Source organism: Mustelus asterias, chromosome 2 (assembly GCF_964213995.1).
Source record: "Mustelus asterias chromosome 2, sMusAst1.hap1.1, whole genome shotgun sequence".
Taxonomy (NCBI): domain Eukaryota; kingdom Metazoa; phylum Chordata; class Chondrichthyes; order Carcharhiniformes; family Triakidae; genus Mustelus; species Mustelus asterias.
This window is the reverse complement of record NC_135802.1, coordinates 80410308-80435689: the sequence shown is the minus strand read 5'-3', so window position 1 is coordinate 80435689 and position 25382 is coordinate 80410308. Positions and strand designations below refer to the sequence as shown.

At 41.0% G+C, this 25382-nt stretch overlaps 1 protein-coding gene across 2 annotated transcripts in view; it reads right to left on the bottom strand.

The window, feature by feature from the left end:
- Positions 1–1899: 1899 nt before the first annotated feature.
- sem1 (SEM1 26S proteasome subunit) overlaps positions 1900–25382 on the bottom strand; it is a 29354-nt gene continuing 5871 nt past the window's right edge. The window contains exons 2-4 of one of the 2 annotated variants that reach the window (XR_013500451.1): positions 18231–18324; positions 5859–6025; positions 1900–2410 (exon numbers count right to left, since the gene is read on the bottom strand). Coding sequence is in view for 1 of the 2 variants with exons in the window: in XM_078238000.1 (XP_078094126.1) it covers positions 2368–2410; positions 18231–18324 (137 nt within the window). In the remaining variant the exon portion in view is untranslated. The remainder of the gene's footprint in view (positions 2411–5858; positions 6026–18230; positions 18325–25382) is intronic. The other variant, XM_078238000.1, reaches the window with a different exon arrangement.

Below are 25382 nucleotides of genomic sequence, written 5' to 3'. Positions count from 1 at the left end.
AAGGATGTGGTGACAGCATAATTGGAAAATCACAACATGATGAGGCAGAATCAACACAGTTTAATGAAATGGGAAATCCTGTTTGACAAGTGTTTTGGAGGTGTAACTAGTTGGGTGAATAAAGGGGAAAGCATATTTTGACTTTCAGAAGCCATTTGATAAGGTTGTTACACAGGATAAAGACTCATGGGATTTGGAATAATATTTTAGAATGTATTAGATTGGTTAATGGACAGAAAATAGGAATAAATTGATTATTTTTTGAATGATGAGACTAGTGAAGTGCTGCAAGGATGTGCTTGGCTCTTAGCTTTTAATAATCTATATTAATGAATCAGTTAATCTAATATATGCAAGTTTGTTGACAACACGAAGGTAGATGGGAAAATAAGCTGCAAGAAGGATGCAGAGAAGTTGCGAAGAGCTACAGAATGGTTACGTGATTAAGCAAGGTGACAAGTGTTTTCAAACACAAATGAATGTCCTGCCAAAGGAGAAAATACAAGGTGTGATGATCAAAATCTTGGACATAAAGGTGGGTTTTAACCTTAACAAGTATTAGCATCATAGAATCCCTACATTGCAGAAGAGGCCATTTGGCCCATCGGGTCTGCACCGACTCTTACCCAGGCCCTATCCCCGTAACCCCATTTATTTTACTCCACTAATCCCCCTAACCTATATATCTTTGGACACTAAGGGGCAATTTAGCACAGCCAATCCAGTTAACCTGCACATCATTGGAGTGAGAGGGGAAATTGGAGCACCCAGCAGAAACTTACCCAAACTTACCCAGGAGAACATGCAAACTACGCAAAGCCGGAATTGAATCCCGGTCCCAGGTGCCATGAGGCAGCCGTGCTAACCACTGTGTCATCCTAAGGTCTGAATTTTACGCTGCCCCCCCGCCCCCAAGCAGGGTTTGAGGCAGGGAGTGGGGAGGGCAGCACAGTGGCTAGCACTGCTGCCTCACAGCACCGTGGTTAGCACTGCTGCCTCACAGCACCGTGGTTAGCACTGCTGCCTCACAGCACCGTGGTTAGCACTGCTGCCTCACAGCACCAGGGACCCTGGTTCAATTCCAGCCTCGGGTGACTGTGGATTTGTACATTCTCCCCAAGATATAGTGTAGGGCCATTTCCTTTGAGCATAAGAAATAGCATGAGTAGGCCATAGACCCTTAAGCTTCTTCTGCCATTCAAGATCATGGCTGAACTTTGACCTCAATTTCACTTTCTTACCCGATCCCCATATTCTTGAATGCCCTTGGAGTCCAATAAACTATCAAATTCAGCTTAGACTATATTGAATAATTGAGCATCCATAGCCCCCTGGGTTAAAGAATTCCAAAGATTCATAACATTGAGTCAAGAATTTTTTCCTCTCAGTCCTTAAATAGCTAACTCCTTAATTCTGACTTCTGGATTCTCTAACCAGGTGAAAGCCCAAGTTTTGGACTTGGATTCTGATGCAGTGTCAAAATGCAAGTCTTCCTTGTTGACAGTAAGGACCCGATAGAAAGTTAGTCCAGCTAGTCTCAATTTGGTGGGCGTAGGCCAAAATGGAAAACTGTTCCTATTTAGCATTGATCAGCAATCTGACCCAAGCTAAATTGCTAAGTGTCAAAAATGTAAAAGGGGCATTGGTGCAGTGAAACGTAGCAGGAGCCTTGTTGTAATGCTGGTTGCTATAAGTGATCTTTGTGTTTGATGTGTGTTGACATAAAAAGCATTTAATTTTGAAGTACTAATATCACACAATTAGCACAAGATATAAGCTCCTGTTCAAATTAAGTGATGTCAAATAGGAGTGGGCTGCAGTTTTTAATTCACACAAAACATAGTATTAAGTTGAACTATTTAAAGAAAATAAAAGTGACAACATGCGAACTTCAGAATGTATTTTGTAATGCAATTTTATTCATTTGGGCAATTTAGAGATATACATAAAGAAGCACAAATCTCATCAACGTCACCTCAAAACCAAAGTGTTGAACGTGAACTCGCGATCTTTTGCATCTACTCAAAAAATTTAAGTACAAGTGAAACCGGTAAGGTTCTTGGAGCGGGGGACATTTGTCCACAGCTCCACTCAGCATAATGTTTTGCAGTGAATGTAACCATTATAGAATGAGAATAAAGGAAACTTTAATACAGACCAAATTACCTTTCGAACAATTTATGAAAATAAAAAAGGAAAATTCACAAAAAATTGTGTCCTCCTTTGCAACAGAATTCTGAGTTACATTTCATTTGCCACAGCATCTTACTTCCAGTGTTGGTGCGCCACAACAGCATCTTAAACATTAATGCAGAATTCTTCAATTTATATCTTCTGGGCATTCATTTCATGCAGTATCCTTGCCAGCTATGAAGTCTCCATCTTGTATCCAAATTTTTCTAATTCAGCTCTGGAAAGAGAGTTGAAATACTTCATCATTACCTTTGGACAGGAGAACTCATGATCCAGAATAAACAGTAAATTCAGAACCCTCTAATTTTCTTCCCTTCCTTGAAAAATAAAGACAATCACGGCTCTTCTAAGGACACTCATCTTTTCATTAGTAACCCATACAAGGCAATACCCAGACTAAAAAAACAAAAATATCTCTCTCACCTCTCTTAGGTAGGAACCATATTTGTCATAAATCAACATGCAGTAATGTTCACATTATACATCAGTATATGATGTTAATACCAAATCAAAAATCAAATTAGGAATGATCCATTGCTATTTGCCAAGTCGGGTTACATGCACAAATGCTCAATCTTTACCTTTTTCAATAAATACTATGATATTTTGCACTAATGCTTCCTTGCTCAGTATCCAATTATTTTCAGGTCTCCCTGTCACTACTGGCACTAAAATCTTCCTTTGCTGTGTTCAGAAATTTGTCAAATTGCTCAGGTCCTTGTATTTTGTCATTAATCCACTCTTAGCATCCAAGCCCCTTCGTCCAAATACTATTCATCAATCTCCACGGCATTTTACCAAGATTTGAATACTATTTTTGCATCTTAAAATATTTATAAAACTCACTTTGTGACATGATTTTCACAGACTTTGGAGCTGTACAGGGCTTAATTTATTTAGCCAAGTGTTTAAGGGTTTGTGCCAGTAAAATGGTCAACTTAGTTACATCAATGACAACTATTGAAGATCATAGTTAAATGAGTGTAGAGTGTGTTTTACTTTTCAAAGCTACAGTGTTCCTGTAGCAAGTTAATAAATCTCAGCCACTCCATGTCCATTCACATTCAGTGGCATTTCTTGTTCAACTGGCCAATTTTAGGAGCACAGAAACATAGAAACCCTACAGTGCAGAAATAGGCCATTCGGCCCATCGAGTCTGCACCGAACACAATCCCACCCAGGCCCTACCCCCATATCCCTACATATTTACCCACTGATCCCTCTAACCTACGCATTTCAGGACACTAAGGGCAATTTTTAGCACGGCCAATCAATCTAACCCGCACATTTTTGGACTGTGGGAGGAAACCGGAGCACCCGGAGGAAACCCACGCAAACACGAGGAGAATGTGCAAACTCCACACAGACAGTGACCCAAGCCAGGAATCGAACCCAGATCCCTAGAGCTGTGAAGCAGCAGTGCTAACCACTGTGCTACCGTGCTGCCCAGGAACGAGTGTAAAAGCAGCAAGAGAAAATTCCCCAACAAGTGTTCTGTTTTTGCCAATCTAGTATATTCTAAGGGAGTTTGAAATACATTTAACCCCAAAAAATAAAGGATTAGAAGGACTTTTAGGGATACTGATTGAACTTATGCTAACATAACTTCCAGGACTATGGGCCAAGCTCTGGAAAATGAGATTGGTGCTGTCAGATCTTTGTTGACCAGCGTGAACACGATGGGCCAAATGGCCTCCTTCTGTGCTGTAAACAGCTAGGAATCTATGAAACTTACAGGTTCTGAGTTTAATGAAGTGGCAGCGAAAAATGCATAATAGTTTCAACCATGGCACAAAGTGAGGTTTATAAATATTTAAAGATGTAAAAATAGTATTCAATACTTGGCAAAATGCTATGAGGATTAATGAACATCATTTGGACGAAGGGGCTTTGGTGTCATGAGTGGACAGATGACAAAAAAGGACCCCAGCAATATGACAAATTTCTGAACACAGCAATGAATGGTTTTAGTGCCAATAATGGTGACAGGGAGACCTGAAAATAATTGGATACTGAGCAAGGAAGCATAAACACAAAATATACCGAAATACCATAGTATTTATTGAGTTGAGCAGCTATCATCCGTGCATGTAACCTAACTTGGCAAATAGCTATGGATCAATGGATTATTCCTAATTTGATGTTAGCATGCTATACTGATGCACAATTTGAACATTTTTGCATGTTGATTATGACAAAAATTATACAAGGTGCCCAGAACTTAAATTGGAAATCAGGATGTCATGTGACATTCCAATTATATTTGGGATGGCAAGGAATTAAACAGCAGCAGATGAGCTAAGAGGTAGAGAAATTAAGAGGGTTAAGAGATAGCAAAGTTTATCAGGAATTCTAGATAATGACATTGTTATCCTTTTGAATAAAAGTGCCACATATTTCTGCAAAGTTAAAGTCAAGGGGCAGTGACCACATGAATACAGAAATCATCCAAGATAAAAAGTTAATGATTAAAAGTTACTTTTCAGACTGGAGGGATCCATACAATGGGTTCCTCCAGATGTTGGTATTGGCACCATGGCTGTATGGGGACACATTTTTAAAACTTGACGATAATGTGGGAAATATAGTAAACAGTGATGAGGATTAATAGACTTCAGGAGGACAGTGACTGATGAAATGGGCCGATATGCCAGCTGAAATGCAATGCAAAGAAATGTACTTTACAAACATCTACAATCATTCAGTAACCAAGGAAATAGGGCACACAAAGAAAAACACTTACCCCCTGCTTTTCATTTTACCAAAAAATGTTGGAGTACACATGCATTTGACTCCCAAATACACAATTCAGTTGAACAAAATCTTGGCTGACATTTCAGTACAGTATTAAGGGTTGCACCTTCAGGCCAAACAGTTGGGACATTAAACAGAAGCCTATGTGCTTGCTCCGCAGGATTTGTTTTAAAGAACTGTGACTATATGAGGATTCAGGAATTCTATCAGTGTTCCTCCCTTAATCAACACAAACAAAAATATATTCTATGTCTATTCACCACATTAATGTTTATGCTTTTTTGTAATACATTTCTAAAATGGGAATTTAGTTGGCTAACATTCAAGGTTTAATTATAATCTGGAAAGAACTGCCTGAAAGAACAGTGGAAGAAAATTAAACAGTAATCTTCAAAAGAGAATTTAATAATTATTTGAAGGAGAAAATATTGCACAGCTACAGGGAAAGTGAAGAGGATAGTGCTTTCAAAGCTGGACAGGCACAGTGGGCTGAATGGCATCCTTCCAAGCCGTACAATGAGAATTTCATGGTTTGAAAAGTTAATATTTTGTGTTATTTAAGTAAAATTAACAGGCATTTTTTAAAAACAGAAATGTTTAAATTATGACTTTGTATCTGGACAACATATTGCATTTTTGACAAACATGCATGGTAAACTTACATTTAACAGTTTTAAAAATGGAAACATATTATGCAGAAATATTTATGTTGTGGTCTCCATGCAACAGTATTCCATGATCTTTGAAGTGCTTATGAGTGGAATGCATACGACAGAATGCACCATAAACAGTCAAGATTATGCTCAATATACTGATGCATCCACCACGCTCCTGGTTAAATACAATCCACTTATGTTGTGGGAGTTTGTGACTGGCAAATTGAAGTACAAAAACATATTATAGAAACTTACAGCACAGAGGGAGACCATTTGACCCATTTGTGCCATCTCAATGAATGCGCTGTCGTGCTTAGTCTCACATCCCTGTTTTTTCAAGTGCTTGTCCAATCCTTTTTTGAATTTAATTATGGAATTAGTTTCCATCATCTCTTCAGGTAGAGCGTTCTAGATCCTGACGGCTAAAAGAAAGGTCTCAACTTCACTTTTGATTCAAAAGAATTTGCAAAACAAATCTATGATCTCTGGTTTTTAACCCACTCACCAGAGGGAATAAGTTTTCCTCAGTTGACTCAATCAAAGACCATCTTGAAAACATCCTAGTTTTCTGTTCCAAGGAGAATAGTCTTAATTTTCCCAGCCTTTCCTCAGAACTCTCATCCCTGTTAACATTCTGGTAAACCTGCTTTGGACCTTTTTTTACACCTTTCCTAAAATGTGGTGTTTAAGTGACTTAAGGTTCTGGTCAGAACTCTCATTTATATTCTATTCCTCTATTTATAAACCCAAGTAGCTCACATGCACTCTTAACTACCTTATTAACTTCTCGTGCCAAATTTAAGGATTTACGTACATGAACACTAAGGGGTCTTCTTTATAAAAGCAAATCACTGCGGATGCTGGAATCTGAAACCAAAAGAGAAAATGCTGGAAAATCTCAGCAGGTCTGGCAACATCTGTAAGGAGAGAAAAGAGCTGACGTTTCGAGTCCAGATGACCCTTGGTCACAAACGGTCATCTGGACTCGAAATTCAGCTCTTTTCTCTCCTTACAGATGTTGCCAGACCTGCTGAGATTTTCTAGCATTTTCTCTGAAGGGGTCTTCTTTGCTGGCTTACAAATAATCTCATTTCATGAGTTCTCACTTGATGCAACACATCATTGCATTGAAGCCTATCAAGTTTCTTGCCCATTTCACTATCCCCATTATATTATTTTGCCATGTTTTTCATAAATCTGTCACTCAAATGTTTAAAACAAGCCCAGTTTCCTCATTTCACACACAATAAATAGGTGGAGACCCGTCCAGCCTAAGATTCAATATCATTGATCTTGTGCTTCATAAGAACTAGGAGCAGGAGTAGGCCATCTTCAATAAGATCATGGTTGATCTTTTTGTGGACTCAGCTCCACTTACCCGTCCACTCACCATAACCCTTAATTCCTTTTCTGTTCAAAAATGTATTTATCCTTGCCTTAAAAACATTCAACGAGGTAGCCTCAACTGCTTCACTGGGCAGGGAATTCCACAGATTCACAACCCTTTGCGTGAAGAAGTTCCTCCTCAACTCAGTCATAAATCTGCTTCCCCTTATTTTGAGGCTATGCCCCCTAGTTCTAGTTTCACCTGTCAGTGGAAACAACTTCCCTTCTTCCATCTCATCTATTCCCTTCATAATCTTATGTTTCTATAAGATCTCCCCTCATTCTTCTGAATTCCAATGAGTATAGCCCCAGTCTACACAGTCTCTCCTCATAAGCCAACCCTCTCAACTCCAGAATCAACCTAGTGAATCCCCTCTGCACCCCTCCAGTGCCAGTATATCCTTTCTCAAGTAAGACCAAAACTGTACGCCGTACTCCAGGTGTGGCCTCACCAGCACCTTATACAGCTGCAACAAAACCTCACTGCTTTTAAACTCCATCCCTCTAGCAATGAAGGACAAAATTCCATTTGCCTTTTTAATTACTTGCTGCACCTGCAAACCAACTCCTTGTGATTCTTGCACAAGGACACCCAGGTCCCACTGCACAGCAGCATGCTGCAATGTTTTACCATTTAAATAATAGTTCATTTCGCTGTTATTCCTACCAAAATGGATGACCTCACATTTACCAACATTGTACTCCATCTTAGAAATCTTAGAAACCCTACAGCACAGAGAGAGGCCATTTGGCCCATCGAGTCTGCACCGACCACAATCCCACCCAGGCCCTATCCCCATATCCCTACATATTTACCCATTAATCCCTCTAACCTACGCATCCCAGGACACTAAGGGCAATTTTAGCATGGCCAATCAACCTAACCCGCACATCTTTGGACTGTGGGAGGAAACCGGAGCACCCGGAGGAAACCCACAGATCTGCCAGACCCTCGCCCACTCACTTAGACTATCGATATCCCATTGCAGACTTTCAGCGTCCTCTGCACACTTTGCTCTGCCACTCATCTTAGTGTCATCTGCGAATTTTGACACATTACACTTGGTCCCCAATTCCAAATCATCCATGTAAATCGTAAACAATTGTGGTCCCAAAACTGATCCCTGAGGCACACCACTCGTTACTGATCGCCAACCAGAAAAACACCCATTTACCCCCACTCTTTGCTTTCTGTTAGTTAACCAATCCTCTATCCATGCTAATACATTGCCCGTAACACCGTGCACCTTTATCTTATGTAGCAGTCTTTGGTGCGGCACCTTGTCAAATGCCTTCTGGAAATCCAGATACACCACATCCACAGGTTCCCATTGTCCACTGCACATGTAATGTTCTCAAAGAATTCTACCAAATTAGTCAAACATGACCTTCCCTTCATGAATCCATGCTGCGTCTTACCAATGGGACAATTTATATCCAGATGTTTCGCTATTTCTTCCTTGATGATAGATTCAAGCATTTTCCCTACTACAGAAGTTAAGCTAACCGGCCTATAGTTACCCGCCTTTTGTTTACCTCCTTTTTTAAACAGTGGCGTCACATTTGATGTTTTCCAATCTGCGGGAGCCACCCCAGAGTCCAGTGAATTTTGGTAAATTACCACTAGTGCATTTGCTATTTCTCCCGCCATCTCTTTTAGTACCCTGGGATGCATTCCATCAGGACCAGGAGACTCGTCTACCTTTAGCTTCATTAACTTGCCCAACACTACCTCTTTCATGATAATGATAGTTTCTAGGTCCTCACCTGCCATAGCCTTCCTGTCATCAATTTTTGGCATTTTATTTGTGTCTTCCACTGTGAAGACCGACACAAAATACCTGTTCAATGCCTCAGCCATTTTCTCATTTCCAGTTATTACATCCCCCTTCTCGTCCTCTAAAGGACCAATGTTCACTTTAGCCACTCTTTTTCGTTTTATATATTTGTAGAAACTTCAACCTTTCAGATGTTTTAATTATTAGGAAACCAAAGGTAATTTTAAGGGATTTATTTATATTTGTATGGGTGAACATTGGAAATTAGTTTTTGGTAGGTTTAATTTAATGTTGCTGCGTCTGGAAGAGACTCGCAATTAGATTTCATGTTGAACAAAAGTGTTTATCTGTGTGGGGCTTAGTCTCTGCTCAGCTAAGACCATAAGAACAGAGTTAGGCCACTCGGCCCATCGAGTCTGCTCCACCATTCAATCATGGCTGATACTTTTCTCATCCCCATTTTCCTGCCTTTTCCCCATAACCCGTGATCCCCTTATTAATCAAGAACCTATCTATCTCTGTCTTAAAGACACTCAATGACTTGGCCTCCACAGCCTTCTGCGCCAAAGAGTTCCACAGATTCACCACTCTCTGTTGAAGAAATTCCTCCTCATCTCTGTTTTAAAGGATTGTCCCTTTAGCCTGAGGCTGTCCTTTGATTCTAGTTTTTCCTATTAGTGGAAACATCCTCTCCACATCCATTCTATCCAGGCCTTGCAGTATCCTGTAAGTTTTAATAAGATCCCCCCTCATCCTTCTAAACTCCAAAGAATACAGACCCAGAGTCCTCAACCGTTCCTCATATGACAAGCTCTTCATTCCAGGGATCATTCTTGTGAACCTCCTCTGGACCCTTTCCAAGGCCAGCACATCCTTCCTTAGATAGATCCCAAAACTGCTCACAATACTCCAAATGGGGTCTGACCAGAGCCTTATACAGCCTCAGAAGTACATCCCCGCTCTTGTATTTTAGCCCTCTTGACGAGAATGCTAACATTGCATTTGCCTTCCTAACTGCCGACAGAACCTGCCATTAACCTTAATCAAATCTTGAACAAAGACTCGCAAGTCCCTTTGTGCTTCTGATTTCCTAAGCATTTCCCCATTTAGAAAATAGTCTATGCCTCCATTCCTCCTTCCAAAGTGCATAACCTCACACTTCTGTATTCCATCTGCCACTTCTTTGCCCACTCTCCTAACCTGTCCAAGACCTTCTGCAGACCCCCTGCTTCCTCAATACTACCGGTCCCTCTACATATCTTTGTATCATCTGCAAACTTAACAACAGTGCCTTCAGTTCCTTCTTCCAAACTGAGATTCTATTGTGTTGAGTGCTATGGCATGAAAAAAGATAAGTTGCTTAGCAACTAGAGGGGCTCAGCAAGGGACCAGAAGCTTTCTTTGTTCTTTGGTTTTAGCTGAAAGCTAGAGGCAGTTGGAGACAGACAATGAAACAGTAAATAATTATCTCTCAGCTCTGCTAGAGGGAGCTAAAGAGGAACTGCTCTTTTACCTTTGCTGTAAGAAAAGCCCTACAATGGAGTAATGCTTCAGACAGCTAGTGCCAAAGATCTAAAGAGCACCGAGTTAAGAAGCTAGAGAAATTAAGAAAAGTTTCCAAAAGGTCTGGAGTTAAAAGGAACAAATCAGAAACTGGGAAATAGATCAGGATTCTGTTCAGAGGCACTAGACAAAGCTGAGAAGAATCGACTGGTGAGGATACTAGAGAAAGGTTTTAAGTAATCGTAAAGTTTGAAATGTCTTACTCTCGCCTATAAATTATAAAGCATTGACTGGATATCAGAATTGGGGTAACCGTGAAAACCTGAAAGTGTTCATCTGAAATCCTGTCATGGACATGCTGCTAAAAATTGAACAGAAGCTCTGGTCAAACGGGTGAACAGAATTTTGGAATGCGGATTGCTAAGTGAATGTATTGATATGAGAGAAAATTCTAAAGCATATTTTGGGAGTGGGGTTTGGAAACTGTCATCATAGAAACCCTACAGTGCAGAAGGAGGCCATTCGGCTCATCGAGTCTGCACCGACCACAATCCCACCCAGGCCCTACCCCCACATATTTTACCTGCTAATCCCTCTAACCTACACATCCCAGGACTCTAAGGGGCAATTTTTTTTTTTTTAACCTGGCCAATCAACCTAACCCACACATCTTTGGACTGTGGGAGGAAACCGGAGCACCCGGAGGAAACCCACGCAGACACGAGGAGAATGTGCAAACTCCACACAGACAGTGACCCGAGCCGGGAATCGAACCCGGGACCCTGGAGCTGTGAAGCAGCAGTGCTAACCACTGTGCTACCGTGCCACCCCATATGACATATGACAATCACCTGGAGGGAATTTGAGGAGAAATCGTTAAACACTAACTGTGTGCACTTCTGAGACCACTGTAGCTTCAAATGGACTTTCTCATTTGTGTTAATATTAAAACTATGTATATTGGTTACCTAAAGGAGGATTAAAGAAGTATTGTATTATAATTCATTTTTCATGTTTAATAGATGTTCTTTTTTATTGTTAAAACTTATTAGCGGCCCTGTGATTCAGGAACAAAGTTAGACTTTTCAGCCAAGGTTCCATTCTGGCACCTTCCCGTCCAGTTATAACATCACCTGAGATCATAACACAATTACATCACTTGCTATTCTGCCAAACTCCAGAAAATAAGTGCGAGCCCAATTTACTCAACCTCTCAAGGGGCCATGCCTCTCATCCCAGGGACAATCTGGTGCACCTTCATTCTACTGCCTCCAATGCAAGTATATCCATTCAAGAATGCATACCAAAATTGCATACAGTATTTTAGGTCGGATCTCACCAAAGCCCTGGACAACTGTAAGACTTTTTTTCCCGTACTCTAATCCCCATGTAATAAACGTGCCATTTGCTTTCAGTACCTGCATGTTAACTTTGTGTTTCACTACAAGTACACACAAGTCTCTCTGAGCTTCAATATTTACAAGTTTCACACCTTTTAAAAAAATATTCTGACATTTTCTATTCTTACGACCAAAGTGAATAACCTCATTTCCTCCTAAGATATCCCATCTGACATCTGGTTACCCACTTAAACTGTCCCTATTTCTTTACAACCTCTATGTACTCATCACAACTTACATTTCCACCTACTTTTGTATTGTCAGCAAACTTAGATACATTATGAATGATTTAGATGAAGAGACATGTTAGAGATTGTAAATAGCTGACACCCTAGCTCTGACCCTTGTGACATACCACTAGTCACAGCCAACTAAATTGAAAATGTACCATTTATGCCTACTCTTTGCTTCTCGTCTGTTGACCAATCCTCTAATGCTAATATATCATGCCCAACTTCATGAGCCCTTATTTTGGATTAACCTTTTGTGTGGCACTTGACTGAATGTGTTTTGGAAATCCAAGTATAACACATCTACTGGTTCCCCTTTATCTAACCTACTAGTTACAAAGTCAAAACAAAAACAAGCGCATCAAACATTATTTCCCTTTGGTAATAATACCATGATGATTTTGTCTGATTGTACTATGACTGTCAAAGTACTTTGTTAAGACCTTAAATTATAGATTCCAGTACTTTCCCTATGACTGATGTCAGGCTAACTGGTTTATAGTTTTGGTTTCTCTATCCTTCCATTTGTGAAAAGCAGCATTATATTTGCTAACTTCCAATCTGCTGGAGCTATTCCTGAATCTAGGGAATTTTGAAAAATTATACGCAATGCATCCACCAATTCTGTAGCTCTTTTAGAACCCTACAATGTAGGCAATCAGATCCTGGAAAATTATCGGATTTTAGTCCATTAAATTTTTCTAGCACTTTTTCTCTGCTGATATTAATTAGCTTAATTTCCTCACCTCTTAAGCACTTAGGCTACCCACTATTTCTGGAATGCAACTTTGTGTCTAGTACAGTGAATATAGACGCAAAATACTGTTCAACATCCATGCTATTTCCTCATTACCCATAATAATTTATTCTGTCGCTGCTTCTAAGACACCAACTTTTACTTAGCCCTATTCTCTGCCTTTACATATACTTGCAAAAACTCCAACACCTGCTTTTATATTCTTGGCCTGTGTACTCTCATTTTATTCTTTCCCTTTATAATCAACTTTTTAGTGGTCATTTGCTGGCTTCTAAAACACCACCAATCCTCAGACCCAATACTATAAGAGGACAATTATCTGGCCCGTGCGTCCAGGTGCAAATCGCGTTATGGCCTGAGAATCACGCGAGAGCAGCCAAATGCAATTTACAGCAGGAAGAACCCCTTTTGTTGAACATTTTAAATTATTTCTTTAAATGTTTCCAGTTTATTTACGGCTGTACTTTTTAGTCTACCCAATCAACCATAGCCGATTCTCCCCTCATACCTACATAACTGGTTTGGTTCAAGTTTAAGATTTTTGTTTCTGATTGGAGTATGTTGCTTTCCTAATTAACATGGAATTCAATCATATTATGTTCTTCAGTTCCAATATCTTTCACTATGAGTGTACTAATTTTAACCCCTGTTTCACTACACAATACTAGATCTTAAATGGATTCTATCAGTTATTGGTTTCACAACTTTCTGCTCCAGGGAACTGTCACGAAAAGAAATCAACAAACTCATCTTCTATACCACCCTTGTCAATTTGATTGCTGCAGCAGTCAGTTACAAACATCAGCTTAGTTGTGAGGGATCTGCACAAAATTGCAGGCACATAAAAGATGAGTCTACTAAATCTGTCAGTAGGGCAAGTTAGCTAGCGTTGGCACTGCAAATGTGGAATTTAGTCCAAAAACTTGCTATCTGAAGTGTTCCATACCTACAGCTAGTTCACCCAGGCCAAATGTAAAAAGAATAGCACCTCTTAGCACAGGCATGGCCAAAACAATCAGGATTCTGAACAAAATATATACTTAAAGTGCAATCCACTTTTAGAAATTCTGAATTTGGCCAATTCTGCTTTGTCCATGGCAACATTAAACTAGTTCAACAGTCATCATTAACATTTGAGGAAAAAACCTGGAAAACAGGTCAATTCACTAATACCGGCAATTCCACCTTTTAAGAAATACAAACACTGGTTCAGTTCTTCATAGTATTTATTTTATCAATGCTGTAATTTTTAAAAATGGGATCCGTAGTATATAATTTACAATAATGGAGTCAGTCAGTAGTATGCAGTTTTCAGATCATCATGTATTCTACAAAATGCAACTTAAGTTTTCTATTATATAATCCAAAGATTATATTATATATTATATATATATTATATTATTCTATTATATAATCCAAAGAAAGTCCAAAGATGTGCGGATTAGGTTGATTGGCCATGCTAAAATTGCCCCTTAGTGTCCTGAGATACGTAGATTAGAGGGGTTAGTGGGTGAAATATGTAGGGATATGGGAGTAGGGCCTGGGTGGGATTGTGGTCGGCGCAGACTCGATGGGCCAAATAGCCTCTTTCTGTACTGTAGGGATTCTATGATTTCTATGATAATGTTATGTCTGCTCCACACATGATTTAAATTGAAACCCAATATTTTTAATGAGTTAAACTAGTATAGCCTAAACTAGTATAGCCTAGTGCAAAGAAAGACAGTAATGAATCATAGAATCTCTACAGTGCAGAAGGAGGCTATTTGGCCCATTGAATCTGCACTGGCTCTTCAAGAGCATCCCACCTATCCCCGCAACCCCACATATTTACCCTGCTAATCCCACTAATTTACATATCTTGGTACACTTACCATGGCTAATCCACCTAACCTGCACATCTTTGGACTGTGGGAGGAAACAGGAACACCCGGAGGAAACACATGCAGACACAGGGAGAACTCCACAGTCACCCAAGACTGGAATCGAACACGAGTCCCTGGCGCTGTGATGCAGCAGTGCTGACCACTTTGCCACCATGTCAAGTCATCATCAGTAATTTTTATTATACAGAAACCATGACACAACACATCAGAAGGACATCACCTCTGAAAATGCAGCAACAGTGCCAACTGTCTTGTAATTAGTTCCCTTACAACCTGGGTCCAGAGGGACAACTTTTCCCACACAGAGCTTGGTGAGTGTTTGGAACGAGCTGCCAGAGGTAGTCGTAGAAGCGGGTACAATTTTATCTTTTATAAAGCATTTAGACAGTTACCTGGGTAAGATGGGTATAGAGGGATATGGGCCAAACGCAGGTCATTGGGACTGGCTTAATGGTTAAAAAAAGGGCAGCATGGACAAGTTGGGCTGAAGGGCTTGTTCCCATGTTGTAAACCTCTGTGACTCTATAACCTGGCCACTGGTCTAGCAGTTAATAAAGTCTTCACTGTCTGCCACTAATTACAAATTGAATTGTACACTTCTTAACAAATGAAAATCTCAGTGAATAGTTGCAACATTACAAAGCATTTTACAAAATTTAAAAAGACCATTCTTTACAGGTTTATGAATGAATATTCCTCACTAATCCCCAAGTACCAAATACTTTCATACAGAACCTAAAATTGCCAATACACCCCTCCTGTGCCATGATTACCGGAGGTAAATTTCTCTCCTGTATCAATTTCTGACTTCTAAATTGTAGCCTTAATAGCAGCATTTATATTCCGAGGAACTGTTTAGATTTTGACATGTAAGGAATGAAAAGGGCAGCTGAAATCCATCTATCTAGTACCTCAAATTTCTGTCCGGAGGCTTATTCAAAGTTCTTAATCCATTTTAAATTTACTTACCACCAATTCCCATTCCATCCTCTAGTCTTATTTTGCTGGTGTGCTTTGAACTGATATTTAAGTTAATCTACACTATTTAATAATTTATAAACTTTAATAAAATCTCCATTGAAGCATTCTCAATTATAAAGCCTTAATATTCCTCTTGGATTTGCCAGCATTCTTGGTGCTCTTTTCTGTACTATTTCTACAATGCAAGTATCTCTTTGTAACATAGGTGACCAACTCTGTTCATTGAACTCAACGATGCTCTGACCAGCAAGTCACAAAACTTTAAATATAAATTGTATATTCAACTATTCTGGTGAACCAAAATCACTTCAAGTCATTGTTTATTTAGTTCCAGTCACTACATTCGGCCCACATCAATTGCTTTGCATTGATCAGTGCCAAATTGAATTTGCTGTTTGGCTTGGATTGCAGAACTGCTCCAAATCCTTTAGCAATTCTTTAGCCACATACTCCTCCTCTCTTGCTCTGACAAACTTATTTTTCTCCAAAATCCAAATGACCTATTATTAGATACAAGGTCTGATCCATGTGGCATTTCAGTTAATACTATCCCTAACCTGAAACAACATCTCACAATTCAGGTTTCTCACTGAGCTTTAGTCCAACATTCCCCCTGTGGAATATTACCAAAATGCATTCTGAAAATCCAAACAGGGTTCCATTATTGACTTATGTTTTTAAAAAACCAACTAGATCAGTCTTTTGGTCAATATTTCTTAGTTTTGAGTCATTGAGTTTCCTGATTTTAAGCAGTGATATTATTTGACATTTTTTGAACTACAATTTCCCAAAACATTATGCCAATTATGGTATGGACTAATATACTCCCGTCGCTTGTATGTCCAATAGTTGGTCTAGTTCAATTAAACCTACTTTATGAATAAAGCCAGCTTGAAAGAGGCATACTATGCTGTACGTGCAATTTTGAAGACTCCCTCTTACATTCAACAGGATAGGCCAAAACCTGATCTGTACGCGTTCGTTCTAACAGTCAAACATCTTGTGGATACAAGATATAACAATGTTCCATCTCAGAATCACAGAATCATTATGGCGCAAGCTCTGCAAACAAGCATCATGACTTAATGCCACTCCCTGCCTTTTCCCTGTACCCCTGCACATTGTTACTAAATTAATAATGTAAATTAATTAAATATCAGGGAGCATTGGATGAATGTATTCAGTATTTAAAGATTGTTAATAACCCACAGCATAATTTTGGGGCCACTATGTTAAAACAGTAGTCAAAATTATTTTATAGAAACTCATATAACCAAAACTTTATTAGTTTCTTAACTGAAATTTCAAATATTGCAAGATCACTAACTTACTGGCTCAAGAATTATTCAGAATTTTATTTGAAATAGATATTTTATCCAATGTTACAGGATGCAAGATTAAGTTTTGATTCATAATATCCAGTTTTTTTTAAAAACACAAAGTCAATGGGATATTGAGGGGGGGAGGGGGGGGCTGGCCTGACTTTGCAATTTTGAACAATTCACCTCCAAACATCAACAGCACAGAATTTTCAATACAAGGCCAATTTGAATAATTTTAAGCGTCTAGAATGTAAGATTCAAGACAACTTTGTAAAACTAATGCTTTCTAACTGCAATTAGAAATTATACAAGATAAAGTAAAGAATAAAAGTTGCAAATTTGATATTTTAGGAAAAACGCAACAGACTGAACTATATAGCAAGCATTAAAGATGAACATTATTCTAGGAAACAATATTTTAAGTGTAAAGTCTCCTTCCGCTTATGATTAAAATAGGCAAAGAATTCTCCAACTCAACTGGAGTTATTTCATTACTTCAGACTCAGTGATTACTCTCCAAGAGTTGTGGATGAAGCTCAGGAAACAGCCACTCAGGATCATTATTGGTAAGAGATTCCAATCCAGAGTTACTTGCTTAAAAATTCAGTTCTAACTGTACCTTGCAAAAAGAATAGGGGAGTTAATTTAACTACATATTGTTGGGCGATTAACTGCCAATTTTGAATCGGCTGCCTGCTTTGTAACCTGTCCGATTTTCTTTTTCTTTGACTGCACTGGAAGAGTAAATCAGCAGTTGATTCAGTATCACATGCACATAGGATAGCATTTAATGCATTCCATATGATGTCAAGCTAACCAACCAATAGTTCCCTGGGTTACCACTTCTGTCAGTTATATCTATTTCTTTCAAACATTTCCATCCTAAGAAATTCTATGTCATAAGACTGTCTGGGGATTTTGATGAATAGAGGCAAGTAATTCATTTAGAAAACATCCATTCATTCTCTGCCATTCCTTGGTTACTTAATATAACCTCCCCGTTGAAATCTTACCTGTCCAGCTACTTTGAATTGACTTACAAAAGCTTTTTATATTGTGCTCATTTTCTTAACAATCCTGCTATGGACATCTGTTTTGGCTCATTTAACCAGTTTCTCAGTCTCCCTAATCAGATTCCCAAATTCATCCATGTCTTTTAGGCTGTGCATGGCCCTTTATTTGAGGAAAGTTATTTTTGTCTTCATATTATTGACACTATTTGAGATGCTACCCGAACTGTTTCTCTTGCATTATTCAAAACTGTAAGTTCCGTTTATGTTTGCAATATACGGAGGTCCTTCATTCTTGTCTGACCCAGTAATTCCCTCGGCCCCTATGTCCCCAATGTGGAGTTATTGCCAAGAAACTAAATAACGAGCTTCACCTTAACTGGTTAGAAAAATCATCCTCTACATTGTCGTCATCCCAGTTGTCTTCCCAGACATGGGCATCTTCATCTTCATCTAACCCAGTCCAGCCTAAATACAAAATAAATCGATAAGAACAAAGTTAATTTTGCTTGTTTAAATAAATCTCTTCCAAATTAAATATGAAAGAAAAATGCATTTTTATCTCAGAACCAAAACAGAAAAAAATACAAAACAAAAAAAAGCTACTTTCAAAGATCTTTAGCCATTTCAAATCAAAATACAAAAGTCATTCTGCAAGATTTGTCATTTCGACAAATTGGTATTGCCATCATGTTTTACCTTATTGGTTTAAATCATATTTCATAACTGGATTTAGGTAGGACGAAGCAAAAAATACAGATATAACTTATGTTGCTACGGGGTGAAAATACTTTACGTCTGCCTATATCATAAAGTGCACACAACCTATCAGAAAAAAAACTGACAGTTTTAAGAGATCTCTCTCTTCCTGGGTCTCCATTTGTGACAGTTTGGATTTCAAAGAGTGAAGCAGCATATTTTGCCAGGTGGTTAATGAGACAGGTATAATAGAGGGGTTGATGAGCATCCATTCTCACGCAAATCACAATTACAAGCACCTGGTCAAACTAAGAACATCCTCCAGTTCCCACATTTCAATCTATGACCCCCTTCAGCATCACTCTCAACCTGCCTCCTTAGATCCTCCTGCTTAGATCCCCTCTGTCTTTAAAACACTGCTGAATAATTATCTCTTTGGTAAAGTCTTCCATCACCTCTCAGTTCCTCCATTAAATGTTGACCTTTTTTTCCCTATTACTCCAAAGTACTTTGGGGATCTTTTCAATGTTCAAAATCCTTTTAATCCAAAGTTGCTTAATGCACATTTTGATAATTCAACTTCTGCACAAATGACTTTGTAATCAGGCTCAGATTTGATATGCAAGTTGTTGTCGACCTTAACAGTTAGTACACAGATGCAATTTCAGCAGGAGTTGCTGGATAATGATCAAGAGTATTTATTTTGGTCAACTTTTCCCCCTTGCTAACTCAGCTTAGAACAGCAAAGTTCGCAGGATCAAGTTAGTCATTTTTGGTAGTACAGAACTTTGGTATTGCTGAAAAAAGATATTTTGTCAAAGCTTTTCATCTTGCATTCATCAGGACATTCGCAAGAATACTGTCAGGGAAAACAACAACTTGATTGTACGAGAAGAGAGTGCTGACTGGTAGAAGTGCTGCGCAGGAGAGTATGCCAGTTAATGGTGACTGACAGTTAACTACCAAGCATTGTTTAAAATTTTAAACCAAGTAACTTGACTCTGCAAGGCATTGCCCTGAGGAATGAACCAGTGAATGGATATCACTTATTTTATTTAGCTGAAAGAAGTGCAAAACATGTACATGTTCTTTCCATCTGCAAAGAACAGAGTCCTGTGTGGTGCATTTGCATATACTTGACCAGAGTCAAGCTGCCTCGTTTAAATTTTCAAACAATGCTTGGCAGTTAACGGTCAGTCACCATTAACCGGTGTATTTCCCTTGGCAATGCCTCTACAAGAGTCCACTTGTCATCCAATCAGCACTCTCTTCTCATACAACATAAAGTTGTTTCCCTGATATTGATATTCTTGCGATTATCCTGATGAGTGCAAGACAAAAAGATTCGACAAAATGCATTTTTTCAGCAATACTTGTAATTTTTAACCAACAGCAGAATCAAAAGAGCTTTTATTCTGCCTATATTATTAAATGCAAATAGCACAGTAAAACAAATCAGGGGTGGGAATTGAATGTCCCAGGGTATTCAATATTTAGGAAGAACAGGCATAAAGGAAAAGTGGCGGAGTGGCACTGCTGGTTAAAGAGGAAATTAACAGAATAGTGAGAAAGGATATTCGCTCTAACAATGTTGGGCCTGTATGGGTAGAGTTGAGAAATACCAAGGGGCAAAAAACATTAGTGGGTGTCATTTATAGACTCCCAAACTGCAGTGGTGATGTTGGGAATAGCATTAAACACACAATTAAAGATGCATGTGATAAGGGAATATCAGTGATCATGGGTGATTTTAATCTGCACATAGATTGGATAAATCAAATTAGCCACAATACCATAGAGGAGGAATTCCTGGAGTGTATACAGGATAGTTTTCTTGACCAATATATGGAGGAACCAACTAGAGAGCAGGCCATCTTAGACTGGGTACTGTGTAATGAGAAGGGAAGCATTGCCAATCTAGCTGTACGAGACCCTTTGGGGATGAGCGACCTTAACGTGATAGAATTTTAAAATCAAGATGGAGAGTGAATGGAGATTAGGATGCTGAATCTTAATGGAAGAAAAATATGAGGATATGAGGCGTGAGTTGATAGATTGGGGATGAGTGGATAGGCAATGGCAAACATTCAAGGAACACATGGGGGAACTGCAACAACTGTTTATTCCTGTCTGGCACAAAAGCAAAATGGGTAAGAGGACCAATCCATGGCTTACAAAGGAAATGAGAGAGTATCTGATTCAAGGAAGAAGCATACAGATTGGCCAAGAAAAATAATAGGTCTGAGGATTGGGAGCAGTTTAGAATTCAGCAAAGGACCTAGGGATTGATTAAGGGGAAAATACAGTACGAAAGTAAACTTGCAGGGAACATAAAGACTGACACTAAGAGTTTCTATAGATACGTGAAAAGAAAGAGGTTAAAGACAAATGTAGGTCTCCCATACAGACAGAAACAGAGGAATGTATAATAGGGGACAAAGAAATGGCCGAGCAACTGAATACATACTTTGGTTCTGTCTTCACAAAAGAGGACACAAATCAAATACCAAAAATGTTGGAAAATGCAAGATTTAGTGAGAGGGAAGAACTGAGGGAGATCAATATTAGTAGAGAAATGGTGCTGGGAAAGTTGAAGGGATTAAAGGTAGATAAATCCCCAGGGCCTGATAATCTACATCCCAGAGTACTTAAGGGAGTGACTAGAAATAGTGGATGCATTGGTGGTCATCTTCCAGGATTCTATAGACTCTGGAACAGTCCCTGCAGATTGGAGGGTAACAAATGTCACTCCAATATTCAAAAAGGGAGGTAGAGAGAAAAGCAGGGAATTTTAGATCAGTAAGCTTATCAGTAGTGGGGAAAATTCTCAAATCCATTATCAAGGACTTTATGGCGGAGCATTTAGAAAGCAGTGGCAGAATCAGACAGAGTCAGCATGGATTTAAGAAGGGGAAATCATGCTTGACAAATCTGCTGGAATTCTTTGAAGATGTAACTAGTAGAGTTTACAAGGGGAACCAGTAGATGTGGGATACTTCGACTTACAGAAAGCGTTTGACAAAGTCCCGCAAAAGAGATTATCGTGCAAAATTAAAGCACATGGGATTGGGGGAAGTGTATTGAGATGGATGGAAAATTGGTTGGCAGAGAGGAAACAAAGAGTAGGAATTAATGGGTGCTTTTCAAATTGGCAGCAGTAACTAGTGAGGTGCCGCAGGGATCGGTGCTGGGACCCCAGCTATTCACAACATATATTAATGATTTGGATGAGGAAACAAAATGTAACATCTCAAAGTGTGCAGATGATATCAAGTTGGGTGGGAGGATGAACTGTGACGAGGATGCAGAGATCCTTCAGAATGATCTGGACAGGTTGGGCGAGTGGGTTAATCAATGGCAGATGCAGTATAATTTGTATAAGTGTGAGGTTCTTCACTTTGGAAGCAAAAACAAGGCAGCAGATTACTATCTGAATGGCTGTAAATTGGGAGAGGGGAGTGTGCAGCGGGACCTGGGTGTCCTTATGCACCAGTCACTGAAGGTAAGCATGTAGGTGCAGCAGGCGGTAAAGGCGGCAAATGGCACGTTGGCCTTCATTGCAAGAGGTTTTTAGTACAGGAGTAGGGATGTGTTGTTGCAATTATTCAGGGCCTTGATGAGGCCACACCTATAGTATTGTGTGCAGTTTTGGTCTCCTTTTCTGGAGGAAGGATATTCTTGTTCTCGAGGGAGTGCAGCGAAGGTTTACCAGGCTGATTCCCAGAATGGCGGGACGGACGTATGAAGAGAAATTGACTAGGTTAGGGTTGTTTTTGCTGGAATTCAGACGAATGAGGGGTGATCTCATGGAGACTTATAAAATTCTAACACGACTAGACAGAGTGGATGCGGGAGGATGTTCCCGATGGTGGGGGAGTCCAGAACCAGGGGTCACAGTCTGAGGATTCAGGGTAGACCATTTAGGACTGAGGTGAGGAGACATTTCTTCACTCAAACAGTGATGAGACTGTGGAATTTATTACCACAGGAAGTAGTTCATGCCAAAACATTGAATGTATTCAAGAGGTGGCTGGATATAGCACTAGGGGCGAAGGGGATCAAAGGTTATGGGGAAAAAAGCAGGATTAGGCTATTGAGTCGGATGATCAGCCATGATCATAATGAATGACGGAGCAGGCTCGAAGGGCCAAGTGGCCTCCTACTGCTCCTATCTTCTATGTTTCTATTAAATGGAATAAGGTAAAGGGCAAACTTGCATTTACATAGTGCCTTTCAATGCCTCAGGGTTCAATCCTGGCCTTGGGTAATTGTGTGGAGGTGCAGTGTCTGTGCAGGTTTCCTCTGGGTGCTCCAGTTTCCACCCACAGTCCAAAGATCTGCAGGTTAACTAGATTGGTCATGCAAAATTGCCCCCTAATGTGTAGGTTAGGTGGATTAACCATGGTATATGCGCGGGGTCACGGTGGTAGAGTGGGTGGTGGGCCTGGGTAAGATGCTCTTTCGGAGATTTAGTGCAGGCTGGTTGGGTCGAACTGCCTCCTTCTGCACTGTAGGGATTCTATGGTTCTAAGTTTCTACTATACAGTGCATACTGAATCCATTTTGAAAATCCAAATATGCTGCACCCATGTTGCCCTTCCCTTACCTCAAAATAAAAATCAATAAGATTGACCAACCATGGCCTTCTCTTTGAAATCCAATTTATTACATTTCTGGTTTCTAGATGTTTTTCAATTATATTATTGAGTAAAAATTCCATAAACTTTCCAACCACCAAGATTAAACTAGTCTGTACTTCCCTGGGTGCATTCTTCTTTAAAACATGGGAAGTATTAACTATCCTCCAGTAAGTACTCTGACATTTTCTTTTCTGATAATTTTATAGATATGTAGTCAACATTGCTTCTGCTGGCCCTTCCACAGCTGCAATATATGCAGATGCAATCCATCTGGTTCAGGTCTTTCATCCGCCAAAAAACGAGTGAGATAATTGATAGGCCATCTTCAATGCCTTGATCTCTTCAAATGGTATGCCTACCTTATTAATCTCCCTGGTAAATATTAAGGCAAAAGAATTGTTCAAAGGGTAGCGAACCTGTGGAATTCTCTACACAGTCAGTAACTTGACCTCCACAGCCTTCCATGTTGGAGCTAGGTAATTTTTTAGATTTTAATGGCATCAAGGAATGTGGGAAGAAAACAGGAATATGGCATTAAGAGGATCAGCCACGACTATATTGAATGATGCAGCAGGCTCGAAGGGCTGAATGGCCTACTGTGCTCCTAGTTTCTTTATTTAATGAGTCATGAAACATCAGCTGAACTATCATTTTTCAATACAGGCAATACTATTAATAACGTGGAGATCCTGGCTGGGGTCCTCCTCTTCACACTCCCAGTTCACACTCTCTCCACTGCTCTTCCAACTGAAGCCCACCTGAACTCCGCCATCCCCAACCTGTGTTGTGAGGCAGCAGTGCTAACCACTGTGCCGCCCACACTATCCCCACTCTCCTCCATTCCCCAAATATCCCCACTCTCCTCCATTCCCCAAGCAGTCTCCCCATATCCCATCACACACCCCAACCACTCCCCCCAGGTCACATCCCCTGTTAGAATCCTAGAATCTCTACAGTGCAGGAGGCGGCTATTTGGCCCATCGAATCTGCACCAACCCTCCAATTGAGCATCTTACCCAGGCCCACCCACGAACCTATTCGCGTAACCCACATATTTACCCCAATAATCCACCTAACCTATGCATCCCGGGGCACTGAGCGGCAATTCATCATGGCCAATCCACCTAATCTGCATATTTTTGGACTGTGGGAGGAAATGGAGCAAACACGGGCAGAACGAACTCGACACAGATTTATTTCTCCACTCCCCCCGGCTGCCCCGTCACCCCAGATTCCACCCCTGCACTCCCCACCCCAGATCCCCCCTGCACGCCCCGCCCCCCCGCGCCAGACCCCCCGTCACCCTTCCCACCCCAGATCCTCCCCTGCACTCGATGACCTGATCCCCCCATCCCAGATCCACCCCGCACTCCCCCTCCTCCGCACTCCTCCCCACCCTCTGCACTCCCACCCCTGCACTCCCCCCCCTTGCACTCCACTCCCCCACCCCTGCACACCCCCCCCAACCCTGCACTCCACCCCCACCCCAACCCTGCACTCCACCCCCACCCCAACCCTGCACTCCACCCCCCCCACCCCCCTGCACTCCACCCCCCCACCCCTGCACTCCACCCCCCCACCCCTGCACTCCACCCCCCCCACCCCTGCACTCCACCCCACCCCTGCACTCCACCCCCCCACCCCTGCACTCCACCCCCCCCACCCCTGCACTCCACCCCCCCACCCCTGCACTCCACCCCCCCCACCCCTGCACTCCACCCCCCCCACCCCTGCACTCCACCCCCCCCCACCCCTGCACTCCACCCCCCCCACCCCTGCACTCCACCCCCCCCCGCCCCAGCATTCCACCCCACCCCTGCACTCCACCCCACCCCACCCCTGCACTCCACCCCACCCACCCCTGCACTCCACCCCACCCACCCCTGCACTCCACGCCCCCCACCCCTGCACTCCACCCCCCCCACCCCTGCACTCCACCCCCCCCACCCCTGCACTCCACCCCCCCTTGCACTCCACACCCACACCCCTGCACTCCACACCCACACCCCTGCACTCCACACCCACACCCCTGCACTCCACACCCACACCCCTGCACTCCACACCCACACCCCTGCACTCCACACCCACACCCCTGCACTCCACACCCACACCCCTGCACTCCACACCCACACCCCTGCACTCCACACCCACACCCCTGCACTCCACACCCACACCCCTGCACTCCAC